This window comes from Cinclus cinclus, chromosome 4 (genome assembly GCF_963662255.1).
Source record: "Cinclus cinclus chromosome 4, bCinCin1.1, whole genome shotgun sequence".
Classification (NCBI taxonomy): Eukaryota; Metazoa; Chordata; class Aves; order Passeriformes; family Cinclidae; genus Cinclus; species Cinclus cinclus.
Genome location: NC_085049.1, coordinates 49,617,911 through 49,639,509, shown reverse-complemented (window position 1 = coordinate 49,639,509; position 21,599 = coordinate 49,617,911). Strand labels below are relative to the sequence as shown.

Below are 21,599 nucleotides of genomic sequence, written 5' to 3'. Positions count from 1 at the left end.
TAGCTAAGTAAGTTTTCAACTTACAAATATATTAAAAGAACTTACAGGTCTTATTGCAATCTCCTATAAGAGATGTCATTCCCAATTTTGGGGGTATATCAACATGGTGAAGAAGGATTTATGTTTGATTTTAGACCAAATAACTGCTGGGCTATTGGCTAGTGACTTTAGAACCAGATGGATTCTATTAGACAATGTTAATTTATTAATTCATATGGAGCTTTGTCTATATCTAAAGGATGAAGGGGCTAAAGGGTCATGCCCTCAAATGACCTGTCGTTAATCTCACTGGAATATAATTATAGAATTATTTAGGTTGGAAAAGACCTTTAAGATCATCAAGTTCTACTGCTAACCCAGCACTCCCAAGGCCACTACTAAATCCTGTCCCTAATAGCCACATCTACACACCTTTTAGATACCTCCAGGGATGGTGACTACCACTTTCCTGGGAAGCTTATTCAAATGCTTAACACTTTTTCTGTGAAGAAACTTTTCCTTGTATCAATCTAAACCTTCCCTGCCACCATATTTTCTCATCCTGTTGATTGTTACCTGCAAGAAGAGACTGACACCCATCTTGCTACATCTTCCTTTCAGGTACAGAGTGATCTCTCCTGAGCCTCCTTTTCTCCAGCCCAAATGACTCCAGCTCCTTCAGCTGCTCCTCACAGGACTTGTTGTCTAGACACTTCCTCAGCTCCATTGCCTTTCCCTGGACATTCTTCAGCACCTCAGTGTTTTTTGTACTGAGGAGTCCAGAACCGGACACAGCACTCAAGGTGTGGTGCCACCAGTGCCAAGTACAGGGGGACAATCCCTGCCCTGTCCCGCTGGCCACACTATTGCTGATCCAGGCCGGGATACTTTTGTCCTTCTTGTCCTTCTTGGCCACCTGGGCACACACTGGCTCATGTTCAGCCACTGTCACCAGCATCCCCAGCTACTTTATCCCTTGGGCAGTTTCCAGCCACTCTGTCCCCAGCCTCTAGCACTGCATGGGGTTGTTGTGACCTACACCATGGGGTGTAGGTTCCAGCACTTGGATCATTGAATCTCATCCAGCTGGCCTTGGCCCGTTGATCCAGCCTGTGGAGATGCCTGTGCAGAGCCTTCCTGACCTCCAGCAGATCAACACTGCTGCCGAACTTGTGTTATCTGCAAACTGACTGAGGGTGCCCTAGATCCCCTCAGCCAGGTCATCAACAGGGACATTAAACAGTACTGGCCAAATACTGAGTCCTGGGAACTCCACTAGGGACCAGCTGCCAGCTGGATGGAGCTCCACTTAACCACCATTCTTTGGGCCCAGCCACCCAGCCAATTCGTCGTGCGACCAAGACTATTCAGTACTAGTTCTACATCCAACACAGAAGGAAACAGTACAAACAGAATAGCTACCAGCAGTTTGCCAAACAAGATGAACTATCCTGGTAACATTTTTATTGATATAATTGAATCTCTGTGAACAAACTTTGTCAATATCACCTCTTCATTTAACAGTCCAAGCTAGTGTAGAATCTCTTGACAGCTTCAAAAAGACATATAAGGTGATGGATATATTTCTTCAGCCATTCTAGTTAAGCTATATCCAACAAACATAGAGATTATTGAGTTCACAGAAACCACTGCACTAAAAAGAAACATGGAATTGTGGAGATTCTTTAGAAATAGAGAAATATTTTAGTAAATTACAGTCTTCTTACCCAATGTTTTGACAGGGTCAGAATAGTCAGAATCTGTAAACTGCCCTTTAATATTAGTTGCTCTGAACTTAAATCTGTGAAAGAAAACCAGGAAAATTAATTAAATAAAGTTTATGTGCATTTTCTTAAATATTGTTTCACTTACAAACTGAAAGAATACATTTAAGTTTAGTATAATATAATTTAAAATAATTATTCACCTGCAAAAGTGACATTAGGACAGACATCAAGAACTCAGTGTCAAAATCTTAAGTGTACCAAACGCCACAATGTGAATTACTTATCTTGAATTTAGATTTATTTAAGAACTCAATAACCATCTTCTTTTGCTTGAAAAAATTGTAAAGAAATTATCTCCTATATCTGTGCTCAGCCAAAAAAATAAAATTAGATACATATGATGATCAGTTCAATCTCCTCCATTTCTAATTTAACTATGTATTTTAAGTGTTTGCATAAATCTATATTGCACTCAAATCTTTCTCTTAGACAAACATGGAAACAAATTTACTTACAGATACTGCTTTCTTGGTTTCAGTGGGCCATTACATATTTTGTCTTGACTGGCTGGTATCAGACATGAAGTATCAGCACCTATGACATATACCTCTTCTTTCCCACTCAGATCTTCTTTTCCTTCTATACATGGTGGGTTTGGAAAGCCTTCATTTGTAAAATATGGCCTTGGTCTGTTGAAGTAGGCATCATACCACTTGGTGACATTCCCATCATGCTGAGCTATTGTCAGGGAAAGAAAAAATAGATGCAATTTACATTCTGACCAGACTGTAATTAAGAAAGTTACATAGGAAATAATTTTTTAAGAGCTCAGAATGTTATTGGTGCAATTTACACAAATCAGTCTATAACTGAATTTGTACTCAGACCCAGTTTTCCTTACTGTCCACGCTATCCATATTTTGTTAACTCTGAGTAAGCCAACTAAATCACTTCTAGAAAATTTGAGGGGCAATTTCACACAGTAGTTCTGCCTGTAGATTATATTACTTGCACAAGACACTCAACTTTGAAACTGAGCATGGCTAGCTAGAGAAGCCAGTAACTCTTTAGTCTGAATACAGTAAGGATTGTTTCATAAATTAAATTTCTAGATTTCCATATGCAGATGGTACCCAGCATCTCATGAGAAAAATCTTCACAATGTTGTTAACATGGTATTTGTTTATCTTTCAGTTCAAGAAAATCTTCACAGCAATAGCTATGAAGTAAATGTCATTAGGATGTCATTCAGTAAAATGTCATTCAGTAAATGTCATTCAGTAAAAGGTGAGACACTTAAGGTGAGTTCACTTAATGTGCATACTTTACTTCTGTACTTTGAAACCAAGTAAAATAATGTATTTAAATACCTTTGTCCTTAGGTAAAATAAGCCTGACCATATGATATCCTGTCATAAAACTCCCACTCACATTGGTAAGCAATTACTCAAAAGGTTTCACAGCACTGCTTGTATGAGTAAATGTTCATCAGCCCGTACAAGGGAATAAACATTCTTACCCACAGTCTACAGAAGGGATTTATGTAACTCTCTCCCCCATAATGAAATGGAAATGTCAACTGCTTATGGCTGCATTCTTTTACGGGCAACACTAAGAACTACAGAAGAATAACCTTGCCAAACCTCAAAAATTTCATATTTGTTTATACCCACAAATTCAAATGTTGAGGTGTTTTCCAAGGACACAGAAAAATAAAGAACTAGAGTGATAAAATTAGGGATGAATAATATTGGTGGCTTCAAACAGCATAGAAGACTCTTCACTGGAAAGCATTCCCAGAATCCAGTACCCAGCCCACAGGTATTGTGTGCCCTCAGTGCTGTTCCCACAGCAGAAGTGACTTTGTTGTCTGTCTTCCAAAATGAAATTACTGAAACCCAAGAGAACAAATGACAAACAGCCTGAACCTGAAAATAATTTTCAAGGGAACTTATTAAATTCTACCTCCAGCTTCTGCAACAAGAACTTGTATCTTCTTGATAGGGCCATGATCATCACTGTAATAACATACTGGCATTCTGATTGTAATTGTTGTAGCTGTGACAAGTAGTGCTCCATTGGTATCATAAACTGGTGCTGGTTTCTTTTTGGGCCTTGGTGGTTCTGTTTTTAAGCAAAGATATAGCACAGAGTTATGTTTTACAATATTTTCACTGCAGGTACATCGTTCAGGCACAAAGCTGAGTTATGTAAAATAAATCTCCAAAATATTTTCAGGGATGACTTAATGTTCTACTTACTGTCTTAAGCCTCTAAAAACTATATTCTTATAAATACCTACATATATAATTTTCAATTAAAAGAAAAAACAATAACAAGAGTGAGTTAAAATCTTTCAATTAATATAAATCAGTGACTTTGTTTGTATGGACAACTGTGTTCCTACATACTTAGCTATTCCTATGTCATATTCAAAGCTGGTTGCTGATGGTAACTAAAGTATTAAGCTTGATATGATTATTTCAGTGAGTCTGCATGTGCTTTATAGTATGATGCTGATACAAATAGCAAATGATCAGCAAAACTGAACATTACAATTCAAGGGGATAAATTATATATTCCTGTTTCTACATTATACAGCCCCTAAATAATAGCTCAAAGCACACATCTGTGTGCTCACAGGTGGAACAGCAATTTCTACAGAATTATAGAGATTTCAGATACAGCGTACTTTCTGGGACATACCTTTGATATCCATGGTTATTTTCAATTGAATTTTTGGCCCTGCACCAGCACCATTAATTGCATACACCTTAAAAAACAAACATTTGTTTCAGTGAGTACTGTAATAGCTTCATATTGGCCAATTTGGGCCAATATATCTGTAGCAACAATGATTGCTGAAACACTCCTTTTGTCATTCACACTAGGCTAGAACTTACTTTATATTGCTTTGAAAACCTAAGTATGGTAACACTCCATTGCTTATTATGCAGGTCTTAAAAAGAAGCAAGCTCACTTAAAGAATGATCTTTCTTCCTCTCCTGTCCCAGTCTTGGACTATTTGAAAGTACTTCATGCACATACTTCTAGCAAGCTCCCTTGCAGAGCTAGACCTTTCATGTCCAGTGAGGAATGCCAGTACTGGAATTAAGAGAGAAATTGAGTCTTGTGCTTGTGACTATGTGTCACAAATTGCTTTGCTAAGCACATGAACTGGTCATTCAGACTAGTGATGCATCCTGCTCCCACTCACTCTGTCCTATTCATTGCTCCCCTTGTTCCTCAGACTTGCCTCTTTTTGCATCCCAGCTATCATTCTTGGTATAAAAATGCCATATTCAGCCAAAGTTTCAAACTAATCTCACACATATACCAAAGAAAATAAAATAACACAACACCCTCCCCCCCAAAATGTATCAGTTCTTACGCTGACATTATAGGTATGTCCTCCTTTTAGTCCTTCTATCATGGCAGTGACTGACTGATCTTTTTTTTCAATGACACTAAGGTTGTGGATCTGGATGGCAGCAGGGTCATCTTCATTGTAAACCATAGCTTGATACCCTTGAATATTTCCATTTGGTTCAGATGGTGGCACAAATGTTACTTGGAATTTTGTTACTTCATCTGGTATCTTCTGAAAAGTTATGTTGTTAGGTGGGTCTTCAGGCACTAAAATAAATATTTCAATGACCCACTTAATCAGTTTATTACTATTATTATAAGAGTAAAACCTGAAAAATTTAAATTATATTTTTTCTGTAACAGTATTATTTCATTGATATTTTCTGATTTGTATTAAAATTTTCTAATACTTATTGCATATGCAAATATTCATAAATGCAATGAAAAGTCAAATATCTACTGAAATCCTTTTCTTAATGATGGCACTGAATGCTAACAAACTTTTAAAATAATGATCAGATAACACTCAGTAGTATCTACTCAGATTTTTTTTCCTGATTATCTACACAGAAAGTCTGAAAGCATCATTATGCTTCAAAACACACCTGGGGTGTGTGCACAGGTTGACAAGCAAGAAGCAAGGGTCTGTGAGTATTCCTTTCTAAGATCAGAAGAGTATTCCTCTGTTAACAGCAAGCTCCCTCCCAACATATAAACAACCCACTGTGTTCCTAAGAGTCTATGCTTATCTCAGTTAAACCTTCAGGAAAATTTTTTCCACTGACTGATGCCCAGACACCAGCACAATATGCATTTTTCCTGGAGGCAGTTTCTTGTCAAACACTGATTCCAGTAGCTTATTCTCAGGACAGCAAAGGTATAAATCATTTTCCCAATGTCCCTCTCTGAAAGAAAGGCTATAACATTCTTTCCAGGCAGCTAAATATTTATTGCTCTACCTGAGCAGACAAGTATGTAGCATGACCTCTAAATAGTGAAATCAAGCGATGGAAGGTAAACACATTCTCTCAGCCAAGGATTTAGATACAGTTGTCCTATTTCCCAGATTTTTTATACCAGCCAACAAATGCTTACTGAGGCTTCTTCAGAGTAAGTCTCTGTCAACTGGTCCTAACTAAGCTATATGCTAAGCTGTACAAACCAGATAAAACAAGATGAGATGAAAAAATAAAAAAAGAAAACTGTTCCTCTCTCAAGTTACTGCACCTCCTAATGTATCACATATTTACATAAGGAAAAGAGCTACCAGAAAAGGCACCACAGGATGCTGTCTGTCTCACAGTAGACCCAGCTACCACATAGTTTAATCTTTTTCCACAGCAAAAGAACATATCATCTTCCAGGGAGAGAAAAGTCATGAAATCCTTCAAATTTATCTTGTTTAAAGCACTGGAGATCCATCAAAATATATGTGTGTGTGTGTGTGTGTGTGTGTATATATACATATATATGTGTATATATATATATATATATATATAGACATCATAACATATGAATAGGGAGCTTGGGTTTTCATATATTAAAAGAAAGATAAATGATAAATAAAGTCGCTGTGTAGTACAATTAAATCTGACATTTACCTGAGTATGTAACTAAAAAAGTTGTTCATCAGCAGACCTCACTAGAGATAAGGTAACTATGCTTTATACACAGGTGATAATCAATTTGAATGAAACAGAACTTTAATACCTCTTGAGAAAATATTTTTAGTGTTTTGATTATTTCTTTGCTTTAAACAACAGAAAATAATTCAAAGCCAGCAAAGACTAGGCAGGCCATAACCATGATCTATGTATGTAAAGTTAGGATTATCCTATCATCCCCATGTACATATTTATATTTTGTAGAATTTATAGTTTTCTAAGCAAATGCAAACACTATCTACTTTTCTATAACATCACACCTCAGTTTTATTTCTTGGACTAACTTAACAGTATCGTCTAATTTTGTCACCTTAGTGTCTAGCTCATTCTCCAGATTGTTTGGAATCTGTGGAACAGCTCAAGAAGTTTCCTATGGGCCTTCACTAGCAACTTCCTTCCACTTAGAATATACAGATAATGTCTTCAGGTCTGCACAGATATGATTTATAAATTGTAAGATTCATTTCACTTATTTTTTAAGTTTAAATTGTGTACCAAAACCAAGGATGTTGTATGGAGTTTTCGGTAGTCTCTTAACAGGTACCTCCACAAGGGAGTCATCCCTGTCTAAAACAGGTATATCATATATACATGCTAATGTATAGGTGGAACCTCTCTCTTCATTGGCTATAGAAGTAATCTAGTTGGCTGTGTTCCACATCTCCAAATTTTACATGGGGCAAGGTAGGATCCCAGCGTAACTAAAGATAAATCTTAGTATTTATAAGCATCCCTTTTTTGTTGTCTGACACCTTTATAATATTAAAGAAAAAATATTTTGAGGACAAATCTGTATTAAAAGTCCACCTTGTGTTCAAAGTCTTCATGTATTTGTCAAATTTAAAAAAAACCCTGTGAATTTGAATCTGTATAAAATAGAAAAAAATTGCAAACCTGCTTCAAAAGTGGAGACAATTACTGGGGAACTAGCCTTGCCTTCCAGGAGTGCAGCATTAACATCCCCCGTAAAGGCAATGATCACTACAGAATACCTCGTAAATGCTTTCAAGTCAGAAATTTCTAAGACTTTATCCTCCTCATTTGTCTTCAAAAACTGAGCTTTATAGTTTTCATTATCCACCTGTAAAAAACAGTAAAATTTTAAAAAAGTTGTTACAAGGCTTGAAGCAGCAAAAGCAGGAAATTATTATTTCTTATTTACACCTTATTTAGTTTTATTATAAACGTCTTATTTTACTTTTATTCTTCTACTTTCCTAACTAGTTATATAGAAGGGTTCACAAGTAGTCTCTGGATACCAAGAGTATAAAGCTGCGCTGGGGAGTACACTCCCATCTAAACCCTGTGTTGCCTTTCTGGAACTTCATGGGAATTTGGCACTTCATGGGACGCTTAAGGGAATGGGCTCTTTGCTTGGTGTTTTCTCACACCAAGCAAACATGAACCAGTTTGGAAAAACTGGGCCAGGACAATCATAGTGACTTGGAATAGGCAGCAAACTAGGCAAAGAAGATGAGTAGCTATATAGAAGATGATTGTTTGGAATACAATTAGAAAGTTGGGCAACAATATATAATGTTGATACAACAGCAGAAAGTGCAATTCTTCTCTGGATATGGTAATAAAAGCTTTTTTTTGTGCTAGATTTGGGAAGGATGAATTCTCCCACTAAAAAAGCAGGAAAGCTTTAAGGTTCAATACAAAAAAAAAAAAAAGGATTATAGGAGAACTAGTAATAACTTTAAAATGTAAAAAAGGATGTTAATAAATTGAAGATAATTCACTGTTTACAGTGTTCACAAAAATACAAATAGAAATTTTACTTACACAAAAACCAGCTAGAATTAAAAATTACACAATCTTCAATTATATACCTAAAAGCTTAAATAAAACCATTTATTTAGTTATGAACTTAAAGAATCTATTGAGAGTTGCTGAGAAATTTGCAGCAATGGATATTATATGAAAAAGATAACAAATAATTTTTGAAGAATACTTTAGGTACACTTGTTTCTGTGTTAGAGCAGGCAACGGGTTGTATCGCATTGTGGATACCTCTCATCTTTACATCTCAAATAATCTGTAGTTCTGTAGGAAAATCTCCAGGGTTGGACTTTATATCAAATTAATCACTTCTAATGGTAGCTTCAAAAACAAAAAAAGGGGGAAAATGGGTGCTTTTCTAGTGTTTCATCAAGTGTCATTTACAAAATTGTTTTTTATATATATTCCCACTGCTTCAGTTAATAAAGTTCTTATTATTGTTTTTTCAGTGTGTAATTTGAAAAGAGAATTAGGTAGCTGTACAGTAGTTTTCCCACTGAAAAAAAAATCTGTATTAAATGCAGCTGATAAAACATTAGAATAGCTCAAGCATACCTTTTATTTGACAGATAGGCATATCTCCCCACTGAGAATTAACCTGAACTAAACTTTCTGATGAGTTACACAGACATTCATTTCCTGGGATGGCCATCAAGAGCTGAAACATTTTCTTCTTTCTGACTATCAAAAATCTGGCGTATAAATACTTATTAAACAGCTGAAGTATAATCACAGCACTACATCATTAAATGTATTTCTATTCTTCATGAAGTTTAATGGTTAAGTTCCATTTTCCTTACCCATTTCCAGGAATATTTTATTCAGAAGTATCTCTAATTACAGGATACAGCAAGACAAACTAAAACATGACTTGGAGGAAAAATAATGGAGTATTTTTGAGTTTTTCTCATCCTTAAAACTGCAAGACATAACCCAGTAATTTAAGCAGAATCCTAATACATTCAGTTACAAATATAAATTATTAACTTCTGGTATATAACAGAGGAGAAACCTGAGTTTTTCTGACCTATGACGCTATTTTAATAAATATTTAAAGACACTCAGTTGAGAATAAAAATGAGTAAAGTTATACATACTGGAAGTTTGTGGAATTTGGAGTCTTCATAAAAATTTCCCACAGGGACAATAAAATATATACTAAAAATTTCACTGAAAAAGATTATGACAGCTTTATTGGTCTTGAAAAAAGGCGTAGGTTTGTCTACTAAAGTTCTACAGAACTGGCACCTGTAGTTACTGATTATTAGACAGACAACATCTAATTACAAGGAATCCATAAACATAAAGCTGGTTACCTGAAATATACTTGGAAAAAAAACCCAAAAAACCTCACTTTGTAAAATTAAAACTGGTCTTCCAAATTGAAGATTTAAAACAGTTTTATAAAAACCATTAAATGTTTTCCTGCTGATGCACTAAAATACTGTTTAGTCAAAAAAGACAGGAATTTTTCCCAAGGAAGAAGTGTTCTCTAACTTTATTAGTTAGAAATAAAACATACTAAGTAGTTTTACTGACCAATCCATTGGGCCAAGAAATCACCCCTGTAAGTCCTCCCCATGTTGCACATCCTTCATCCTGCCATTCAACTGCTGCAGTAAGCATGTTCAGAGTTGAGCATATTTCACTCTACATGTTGTACAATGAACTTAGAGGAAGAGAAAATTACTGAACTACATAATATTCTCCCAGAATTTTTCTGAGTAGCTGAAAAATATTTGATATTTTTTTAGTGATCTCCTAAGGCATTTTGATTGCAGAAATATCTCAGCATTAATATAGTAACAGATCTGTAATTCTTATGACAAATTCAAAAAAATACACACATAGTCTTACTCTCTTCTCAGAAAACTTAACTTTCTCTTTAAAGGCCTTAAATAGTTTGAAGTAGACTTAAATTTTTTTCCTAATATCTAACAGACTGATTCAAAATTTTGAAACTCCAAATGGCAACTTCTCCTAGGTAAGGCCTGGCAAACGACTTCCTATTTTCACTTATAGCCCTGTCTGTCTGTATGATTCCTGGCAGAACATGGAACCTATATCCTACTTCTCATGTGCTTGAACTTAGAAAGATGACTATCTTGCCACAGGGCAGGAAATGGGGTTTATTAATTGTGGTTTTAAGGAGTTTTGTAAGTGCAGTAGAGGATGAAAAGAGAAAAGCCACTAGAGTTTTTCTCTTATATCAGCTTTTTTTTTTTGTTATAAAGATCAAGGAGAAAGAAGTGTTATTACGGTGCTAGCAAAATACAGCTAATCTGATGGGCAGAGCACCAAGTGCAAAGTGGGAAATCTAGTTTGACTTTAAAGTTTGCCCTCTGGTGTAACTTTGTACAAGTAATTTCCTTTTGCTAGGGTCTCCACTTTGTTTTGTAAAATCACTGCATGAACCTTTCCTTCCTTTGAAGAAGAAAAGGTCATTATGGTTAAAAAGAGGTCCACTTCCACAAAGCTCAACTACTGTTTTCCTGAGTACATTTATAGATACACTTTGTTTTCCTCCAAGACCTCTTATTAGCAAGTTTTTAAATATGAAGCAATTATTTTATCTCCTATTAATAAATTTAAAAATGTACAATTCGTCCTTATGTGGAATGTATGTGAAATAGACAAAATTATATGATTTTTCAATTCAGTAATGTCTGTCCTGCAAATTCTATAAGAACATCTGCTGTGGTACTGATATTCCCAAAAATCTGTATAACCACTAAAACAGAGTTGCCTTACTGAGGTAACATCTATGAGGTAGCTCGTTGGTCCTGTTATGATGGCAGGTTCACTCCAGCTGACATTAATACTGTGAGGAGATGTAGCTAAAACGGTCACATTTTCTGGAGGACCATCTGGAGCTGTAAAGAAAAATATGTATGTGACTTATGGCTAAGGAAGTCCAAAAAAAGTAACCCAGTTTAATTTAATGGCCAGTACAGATTTGAAAATAAAACTTTGTCACACAATTAAGATTATATGCTGTTTAAATAACTTTAATTTTTCTTTTTCTTTTCATATGTAAGTCACACCATGTGATTTAAAAATACATATTTTATTGCACCACTACAATTTTTCTAGAGTACTGCCTACAACTTCATCTTAAACTGAGATTATAGGGTTATTTAATTACAAGTTCTCTGTCAGTATTTCACATGACACAAGCAAAATATATGCAATTATTTATAAAAATAGACAAACATAATATATTTCTTTCTATCAAATGAATCATTCAAAGAATAAGAAATTGTGACATCATATTCTTCATGCTAGAAAAAAAATTTCCAGCAGCATTAGAAAGTACAAGTAAAAATAATTTTCTACATTTCCTTTCAATTTATTCTTAACATGTTGAGAAACTACAGAAAACCCAAACAAAAGAAGTGGTAAGAATTGAAAGAGGGCAAGAAACTTCATATTAAGAAATGAGATTTCCTTAAAATTTCCATTTGTTGAGGTGACATGTGAATTAACCTTATTATTTCTTATTAATGAATAAGAATTTTTGAAATCATAATAACAACTCGGCAATTTTCAGTAGATGCTGTTATTTTTTTCAAAATAACCATTTAAATTTCAGGAAAATAAAATTTGGAATAGATGGACAACAGATTTGTAGATAATCACAAAACTTGGCTCCAGGGTGCCTTATTTTTGGATCTATTAAAAAAAAAGACAACTGTGGTAAGTATCACTGAACCGCCTGTTAAATAACAACAACATATTTGTACATATTTCTAGAACTTGACTTCATGGTGCCTTCTTTTCAATCTACAACAAAAATATATATATCAGTTAACAGTAGATTATAAAAAATTTCTAAAGTGATCATGCCTATGCTAATCAGAAGATGCAATCTCTTTTCTCAAACAAGTTTAACACATGAATACGTAGTTTGCCACCATTAATCATTAGGTAAGAGGTCTAAATGAGGAAGAAATTTGGAGGGTCTACAGGGCTACTTAGCTCTTCAGGAAAAACTCAGGGTAGGAAAAGGAAAAGAACTTGGAAAGAAGTATGTAGCTGTTGCAGTTATGTGTGAAAGATTAATGAGGAAAATAATAAAATTTTGCACTGTGGAGGTGAAAATTTGGCACCATCATTGCAGAATAAAACAGAAATATTTAGGATTAGGTAAGTTGCTATGATGAGTTTAGGGTGTTGGATACACGAATTAAATTCTTGTGCTGGGATTAGCAGGAATATACAAGACTTTATAGGCAGGATCAGATTCAACCATTGGAAGCAGTCCCCAAAAATTTTGAATAGCATGGAACAACTGGATGAAGAGTGTAACTGAATGAACAGTGAGTGCACATGAGGAGTGGTAAAAGAGGAGAGTGCTCAGAGAAGGCTGGCTGTCAACTGGGGAACTACCACAGATAAAACAAAAGACAAGGGCAAGCAAGTTCCCTGAAAATTAGAATAAGCACAAATTTTATTTTTCAGGTAATGCATGTCAGGCTTTTTACCAAACAGTGTCTTTCAGTATAAACAGTGCTTCCAGTAACTATGGCAATGATATTTATTTACTTTATTGCAAAATGAAATTTCTGAAAAACAGTATAAAATTAGATATGTAGCTTCTTGAGCCTTAGTTTTCAAACCAACTCAAGTTACCAAAGACAATTTTCATTGTTTCTTAATAGAACTAATAGACTCTGCAGTTATGCATTAGATGGTGTGAAATAATTTTAAAGCACAATCTAATCTACAAATTAGATTCAGTCTGCAGCCACTTATATGGTTAATTTCCATATGCAGTTTATACTTGATGTATTTGTAGATATTTGCAAGAAAATTCTGATTGAGTATGCTATATTTAAATTACTTATCTAAAGTGTGTCTAAGCATTAATACCTGGTTTCTTTTCATTATGAAAAGTAAAATATCAGACATTAAACAAATCATACTGAAACGTAGGAATATTTTCTGAAATAATATGTATAATCGGGAAGGAAATCACAAAATTAAAGATATCTGACATGTCTCATGTCTCACAAAAAACATCTTTTTTAAATCTATGCTTGATTCAGTGCATAACTGCTGCATCCTGATTTAGGTTCATTTGTGAAATGAATCTGGTCAATATGAAGCCATGATATCACTACCCCCTTTCTCTTATAAATCACAGCAATTTACTCTGGAGAAATGACCTAGTCTTATTCTCTCATTCCCCCATAATCCAATCACTTCCTCTCATAAGCACTTTTCTCCTGGTTTTCACAATAATGCATTTTCTGTAACTAATAACCATCATTTCCTGATTATCATGCTTCTATCCTTGCACAGGAATGTGGGTCTTATGGAGGTCAGGGTCATCTTTCCCATCCATCTGTGTCCTGATGCTAAGGCAGCAGTTAAGTGTCTTAGTTTGAAGATAAGTCTGGATAGCCCATCATTTAGCATAATCCTCAAAAATAAGACTGAATACTTTAGTTTTCTAACAGAAATTCATGCTTGCCAGTTTGGTTAAGATCAGCTCTTTTTTTTCTCTTTCCCAGCAAAAATTAAGCATGTGCTTCAGTTATTTAATTTTTAATCATCTAGGTTATTTTAATATAATTTTAAGCAATTGTATCTTGTATTAGTCCATAATTTCAAATGTTTACTTTTGAGGAAATGTAACAAGCAAAGAAAAACATGCTCTCCAGGCAAAGTTTTCCAGAAGAAAGAACACATAAAAAGACATAAAATCTCATTACTTTTCATCACACACAAACATTTCTTTAATACTACCAAGCAACTGGGTATCAGCAGGGATTGGGAAAGAAGGTGCTGAAAAGAGCAGCATAACCCTCTGCCCCATACTTCTATGGCCTTCATGGGACATTTGAACATCTGGGATTTTCCTTTGTACCTCAGTATATCCTGGCATGGGGGGACTTGGCAGTTTACCAAAAAGCACTGCATTGTGTAACTGCATGAGATCCAAAATGAGGTCAGTGATCTCACCGTCATTCATTTTCCATCTAGCACTGACCCTCCACGATTATTTTTCTCTCAGAAAACCTAAGATCAGCTGATCTTATTCTCCTTATAAAAGTAATAGTGAAGCTTGGGGTAAGTGCAGGTGTGAAGGAACAAAGATTCCACAGCTAAAGAAAACATTTCTTGCCCTTTCCCTTCCTGTGACACAGCACTGTGATCTTCTGTGCTGGTAACTATATAAATCTAAGTTATGATGAAAATATTTAATCTTGAGAATAGATTTGGCTCTTGGGTAATCAATCAGCTAAGTAATAATGGTACCATCACATTACTTTTTGAGACAGTAAGACAATTCCTGTGAGGATAATCTGCAAGACAGAAGGCTGAACGGTTTATCTGTGTGATGTGAGAACTGGGCTGTACTAACGATCCATAATATTTTTACAGACTAATTCTATAGCCACTCTCAGTACAGAACACTGCCATTATTATTTTTATTTTCTTAGAAACTTGCAAATGAGTTAAAAATCTTGATAATAATTCCTATAGCCTTACATTTGTCTTCATACTGAATAACTGAAACGAACAGCTAAGATCTTCACCTTATTCACTGGATAGTCAGAATTATTAGGTATTTCTGCTTTAGCACAACAAAAAAAATCCTCAGAACTTTTAAAAATATTTAGGATTTCTTTTATGCAATTTTTGCTACTCTTGAAATTTCTTCTCTTTATATTCTGGGAAATGAGTTTTCACCTTAAATGCTCCTCCTGAATATGATAATAAATAACCTCCTGAATATAATACTTTAATATTTTCTTTAGGCTTGAGACAAACACAAATTTCTGAGAACCCAATAAATTATGAAGAAAAAAAATCTTTTAACTATTATTTCACATCAAAGGTAACTTCACCTTTGGTAGAAGCAGTGTCTTACAGAGGCAATTCTTGAAAATTAAGTGAAACAGTGACTAACTTCTGCCCTCAAATGTGCAAACACAACTCCCATTGGTTTTATGGGCTAAGTACTCAGGGTATTTTACATAGCAGCTAAGCACTCTTAAGCCCTAACAGACCATGTATATTGGCTGTGTATCAGCAGGCTAATCCAGAGGATGCTTGGCCCTGTCCGTGAGGGAAAGGAGAGGGAGATCAACACCTGTTTTCTGCAAACAATTTGCAAGGCTGCCCAGAGTGCCAAATCTGCTTGGTCCATTCTGAATTTCCCTTTTATGATACAGGCTGTAGCCTTTGCAAAAGAAAGAGCAGCACTGAGGGAGTTTTTAACAGTAATTCTAAAAACTAGGCTTTGAAAAGTAGAGGTACCTAGAAACCTGCCCTTGCTAAAGATCAGCCACTGCTCATGGATGCTCCCAGCACTGCTGAAGCACGATGGAGCTGCCAGCTGGCTACTCAGATGTGGCATGTCACCTTCCTGTTCTTTTCTTCCTCAGCGGATTGCCATTATGCCAGGAAAAGGACCAGTGCCCAGACATGACAGTTGGAATTATACCCAAGCTTTCTTGACTCCACAGCAGTGTGTTTTATAGGCAGCTTACCTCCTGATGTATCACCAGTTTAACTCACAGGAAATTCATTGCTGCCCATTTCCATCACCAGAGATACAGGTCAGCAGCCCCAGACACGTGGGCTGGAAGAACTGGTGGAACTTTTATAACTTTCACCCCACCACTTTTAAACTATCTAATAGAACACACAGAGGACCTGCTGCTGAGAATGACACTGAATTGACATGGAAAGGGCTTGTGTGGTCTCTTGAGATATTTATGCTTTTAACTACTACGTTCTCAGTGGGACTGGATAGGAAACTAACTCTCTCTTAAATCAAATCATCACTGTCCAAAAAGGAAATAATAAAAAGCATCCTAGCTTCATGCAATTATATGTGTTTTCACTATCTGCTTTTCCATCCAGTTTAAATCCCTAACAATTTTAAAGTCAGCAACAATTTTTTGAAAAGTATTTGCATATGTCTGCAGCTGAGTTCTATCAATTTAACCGCAAGAAATCTCTCCAGAGCTGCTGGCTCAAGAGTTGCAGAACTGCTGTTATCTATTTTCTGCTCCATCTGGGTTTGTTTTTTTAATTTTTCCTTCCCCTTAATTTAAAATGTTGCATTGATTTACAGGCAGAACTTCCCCATAAGAGTTACTGGACAAAGAAAGTAAGTGCATATGAGAATGACTCTGCAGCTGATTCCAGCACTTTCCAATCCAAAGGACTACTTCTGAGCTCTATAATATGTCTGCTATGATGTTTACTATCACAGTGTCCAAAGCCTCCTGTGTTCACATCACACTATTATAAGAACTTGGTGGGACAAGGTAAATATCTGCACCATTAAGTAGTCCTTGGTACACATCTGTTTCAGTACTTGGTAGTTCTATTATTATTACTTTGCAAGGGGAAATGGCTAAAAGAGTTGTGATTAAGTCAGGAAACTCATGGTGATTCTCAGTTGTTCTACAGAGGCTATAAGCCAGATCTCAGATATTCTCTATCCTAGGATGGCTGCAAACGGGTAGGGAAGGTCATATATCCTCATGACAACTGCCTAAATAATTTATGTTTTATATCCCCTTCTCTCAAATATTTAGTGGTGAATTATTTATGACAACTACTTCTCCTCTTAGAAACTTAAATACTCAGCTGAGGCATGAGAGTTCTAATATTTATCATGGCAATCCTGTACATGTTAGACAGCAATTCTGATTAGTAAACTCTGTAGGTGGATAACATTTTGGAAAGAAATCTTAATTCCTCTGAAACTATTGCTTAAATTCCACTGCCAAAAACACACAACAGAATTTCAGGAAAATTTTACAGTGTTAATGAACAGACATTTAGTCAAAGAATTAAAAAAATACTTTTTTCATTAGCACACCCCACATGTGAAGTTGTATTGAAAAATGGCATATCAACTCACACTAGCAAAATTCAGACTTACCAAGTCTACATGTGTAGTATGGCTAAGGATTGAAACTGCTGTTGGGTAAGCAGTAAACATGAAAGAGTATACAAAATACACTGAAATATCAATCAGCATTAGGTATGTATACCTACCACATGATTTATATCATATAAATATATAAAAATATATATATCATAGGTCAAGAGTTGCTATAAATCCTTGTTTACTTCACCAGTATTGTAGGTCTAGGAAGAAATAACTTCTACCAATAGTTCTTGATTTTTTAAATGAATGTCACATTGTTATAGCATTATGAGACATGGCAGACATGCTTACTTACAGCCAGGAAGGGTTTGAGTTGAAATCCACGGTGAAGAACTGCCATAACCAACATTCGTACTGGCAGCAATGGCAAATCTGTACCATCTGTATTTTTTCAGTCCATACACTGTGTTTTCTATCCAGTCATCCATGACATTTTCATATAAATACTGATGCATCTCATATTCAATACATTCCATAGCTTCCCAATTACTGCAGTGGGTGGACTGTAGCTGTGTGGTAATCTTGTAGTTTTGAAAGTAGCCAAGGATGGATTTTGGTGATCTCCAATTCAAGGTCACACTTGTTGATTGCACATTGGAAAAAACAATATCCCTAGGAGCACTAGGAACTGCAGATTGAAACATATGTAAGATACCTTAACTTGTGTTAAAAGTGATTCCAACTACACTATTTTATCGACTATTGAAAAAATATTTTAATAAGCATATCTAAAGACCAGGTTTCAACTTCATATGTTTAATAAGCAATATTTCCAATGGCATAAATCACACTGCACATATTTAGGTGACATACATTTACTACAGTTTTAAATAAAAATTCTTTCAGGCAAGGCATGTAGCTTTGAGAGGTGTGACATTTCTATTGCTTTTTGGGGGGCTATGTCTCAACTAATGGGCACAATGTTATTTTTGGCCTACCCATAGCATCTTTTACTATGGGTTCTAACTTGGATTCTTCACCTCTCATTTAGAAATACTCATGTGCCTCCTTCTCTCTCACTAACATATGAAATCCTCACACAACACGTTGAGGTAAGGTTTGTAAGTCTCCTGTTTTACCTTCTGAATGCAAAGTGTCAATACACTCAATATGTTTATCTATTGTTATAGAAGTGTTTTACAAGGACAATAAGAGAAAAGATAAAAAATAAACTTCCTACAAACTTTGCTTCCATTTATTTATATGCAGGTTATATTCATGTCCATGAGACACAAGCTGTGCATATATGTATATACATATACATGTACACACATTTACCCTGTCTTTATCAAGTCAGCAGGGTACTCCCTGATTTCACAGACTAGTTGCAACATATGGTTTTGTGCTATATCACATAGTCATAGAGAAAGCTAATATTATCTCTAAGACTCTGTAAGATAATACTAATACTCCCTATGGCAAAAACTGCAGAAAAATCAGCTCAGAAATCGTTGTGTGCACATAGCTTTAAAAAGTGCTTTAGAGTCTTTGGGGGAAGAGGTATCACTGGTAAAAGAAAAACACATGATACATCCTCAAACTGAAACTGAAGAAGTCCCAAGGCTTACATAAAGAAGAAAAGGATCCCAGACCAATGTCTGGGACCTTCCCAGACCAGACTGGGGAAGAAAGAGAAAACACTCCTTTTTCTTTTCTTTAAGCCTTATGGGAATATCTGATCTTTGCTTTTGTCTGCAACAATTTGTTTATTTAAATCATCACAATATAGTAAGCTGAAACTTCCCCACTAAATATGGATGCTTAACAAGAAATGCAAATTCTGAATCAGACAAAGATGTGTTGATGAAAAGGTTGAGAAATTAAAATCCTTTCAAATGAACCCAAAGCAGGTGGAACCTGCAGAAGAAGGAGTAGGCAGAAAACCACAGACCTTCCCATGTTTTTCCACTGAACTCTCATGCACAAGTACACAACACCACAATTTGCAACAGCCCCATAGGCTCCCATCTTGCTACACACATACCAGACAAAGAACAAGAGCAAACTATATAAAAAAAAAATATTTTCTAAAGACAACTTACATCATTATGGTCCGTGCTATCAAAATTAAGGGTGTTTTTCTCTGTTGTTATTAGCATGAAGATAAGTACAGAAAGTAGTCAAAAACCTCAAAACATGCAGTACCATTCTTGCTTGCTCAGACTTGGAGATGTAATACGTAGTTTATTCACTTTCAAAAAAATAAAGCACTGCAATATTTCAATAAAAACACTATAAACTTTATTAGCTATTTCTGTAAATTGCAAGAAATATCCTACTTTGACTGCTAGTTTGTGGAAAATAAAGGCAGAGAAATGCCACATGGTTAGTAGAAAATACCTGTATTTTTCCTCCATAAATCTTCTACTCTGTTGTAATGTAAGCTGATAATATCTGTTAAGATACTGCAAAAATATGAATTCTTACACACTCAAATATGATAATGATAAAATGTGGGCCAGAACAGAAAACAAACTATTGGGCTATACTCCAATACAGAAACTAGGGTTTGCCATAAAGCAGATAGTAACTAGTTTGTTGCTGGATGTTAGTAGGAAGGTGGTCAGATATACCTTCACTTGCTCAAATGTGCAGCTGGCTAAGCCTTGCCTTAGCTCTGCACCTAAAACAAGGCAGGTTAAAGAGGGTGGTCACAGATATAGAAGACCAGTGCCCATGGTCTAGACATCATGGTGGCCTTTCCTTCTTAGGGAGAGCACCTTACTCCCTTATTTTCAACATGGACTATGACATCAAAAGTAACTGAGAATTTGCAATTTTGCAGTAAAGAAGGAAAAGACACTTGGCTTTCCTAGAACTAGAAATTATATCAGGCAAAATGATGGTGGATCTGATTTGCTGGCTCTCCCACAGCCTAACAAAATTCTAATAAATCCAGTCTCCATGAGCTTTCCCTGTATTTGGAGAGGCAAACTCACTTAAAGTGGGGAAAGAATGGAGGGTGGAGAAGTGATGTTTTTCTTTCTATCTGTCCTTTTTCCCACTGGCTGCTGAGGGCACCCATACACATTTTCTTCACAAGGCTGAAGGTAACACCTGTGGTTGTCCCAGTAAGTAACACTACATGAAAACCACCATTTTAAAAGATAAACTTGCAGGTAATAGCAGATGTTAAGACAATAATTTCTTCTTTCACACAAAAGCTTCAATAACGATTTTTTGTTGTCATTTTTCCAGTTTATGAAGACCCATATAAACAAAATATTTTGAACCTAAAAATCAAGGGTCAGTCAGCAGAATTCACAGTAAAATTTTCTGTCATTGCCTAGACAGACCTTTAAAATTGAATCAGTGTTAAAAGTTAAGTCAGTTTAAAATCAAGCTAGTTTTGTCTCCTTCCTTACATAGACAAATCAGACATAAATGTAATCACTCATTAGAGCAAATGAAAAGATGTGACCTGAAACTGGAGCAGATCAAAGAGGTTTGGTCCCAGGGCCACAGTGAAGAGCAGTGACACCCAGTGGCACAGTATCTCTTGAACTTGGTGATTGTGTGCAGACAAAATTTCAAGACAGCTACACTATTGGGTTACAGATACAAAGAGGATTACAATTACTCTAGCATGGAGAATCAGATTTCCATTCCTCAAGAATGACTAAAATTCCCTCAACTTTTTCTGTCCACAGATGTTACTGATTTGAACAAACCATTCCATGCTTCCTAGAGCAATCATGCAGCTTGTCTAAATTTTCTAAACATGACTTAACTATGATGAAGTGATCACGGTTCACACTAAAAATTATGGAAGCCATAAACCGCATATTTTTCAATTATTATTTCAGTTTACATTGAAACTGTATAAAGAATTATTATTGATTCTTATATCCCGACTATTTGATGTGTACTTAATGGGAATTGTATTAATCCAGATTTCCAGAAAGGTGCACTGAAAGAAAAGGCATAAAAAAGGTTGTGATTTTGGCACTGTAAGGCACTAATTGCTGAGGACTGTGCTCTGATTAGCTAGTGGGAATTCTTGCCTGAATCCCTAGTTTAAATTCCCCAAGAATCATACATGGGATCCCCTAAGTCTCATTACATATCTCACAGTCCTACCCTATTGTACTATGTTTGCTATAATTCAGCTATTACTAGAAGTAGGGAGTATTTCTAAGTCTGAAACACTTGGCG

General features: G+C 35.5%; 1 protein-coding gene across 1 annotated transcript in view; it reads right to left on the bottom strand.

Annotated features, from left to right (window-relative positions):
- Nucleotides 1–21,599, bottom strand: part of PTPRQ (protein tyrosine phosphatase receptor type Q) — a 98,131-nt gene that overhangs the window by 28,439 nt on the left and 48,093 nt on the right. Inside the window, exons 26-33 of the mRNA XM_062492511.1 lie at nucleotides 17,740–18,072; nucleotides 11,276–11,397; nucleotides 7,634–7,820; nucleotides 5,098–5,342; nucleotides 4,413–4,479; nucleotides 3,672–3,830; nucleotides 2,222–2,444; nucleotides 1,707–1,780 (exon numbers count right to left, since the gene is read on the bottom strand). Coding sequence (XP_062348495.1) covers nucleotides 1,707–1,780; nucleotides 2,222–2,444; nucleotides 3,672–3,830; nucleotides 4,413–4,479; nucleotides 5,098–5,342; nucleotides 7,634–7,820; nucleotides 11,276–11,397; nucleotides 17,740–18,072 — 1,410 coding nt within the window. The remainder of the gene's footprint in view (nucleotides 1–1,706; nucleotides 1,781–2,221; nucleotides 2,445–3,671; nucleotides 3,831–4,412; nucleotides 4,480–5,097; nucleotides 5,343–7,633; nucleotides 7,821–11,275; nucleotides 11,398–17,739; nucleotides 18,073–21,599) is intronic.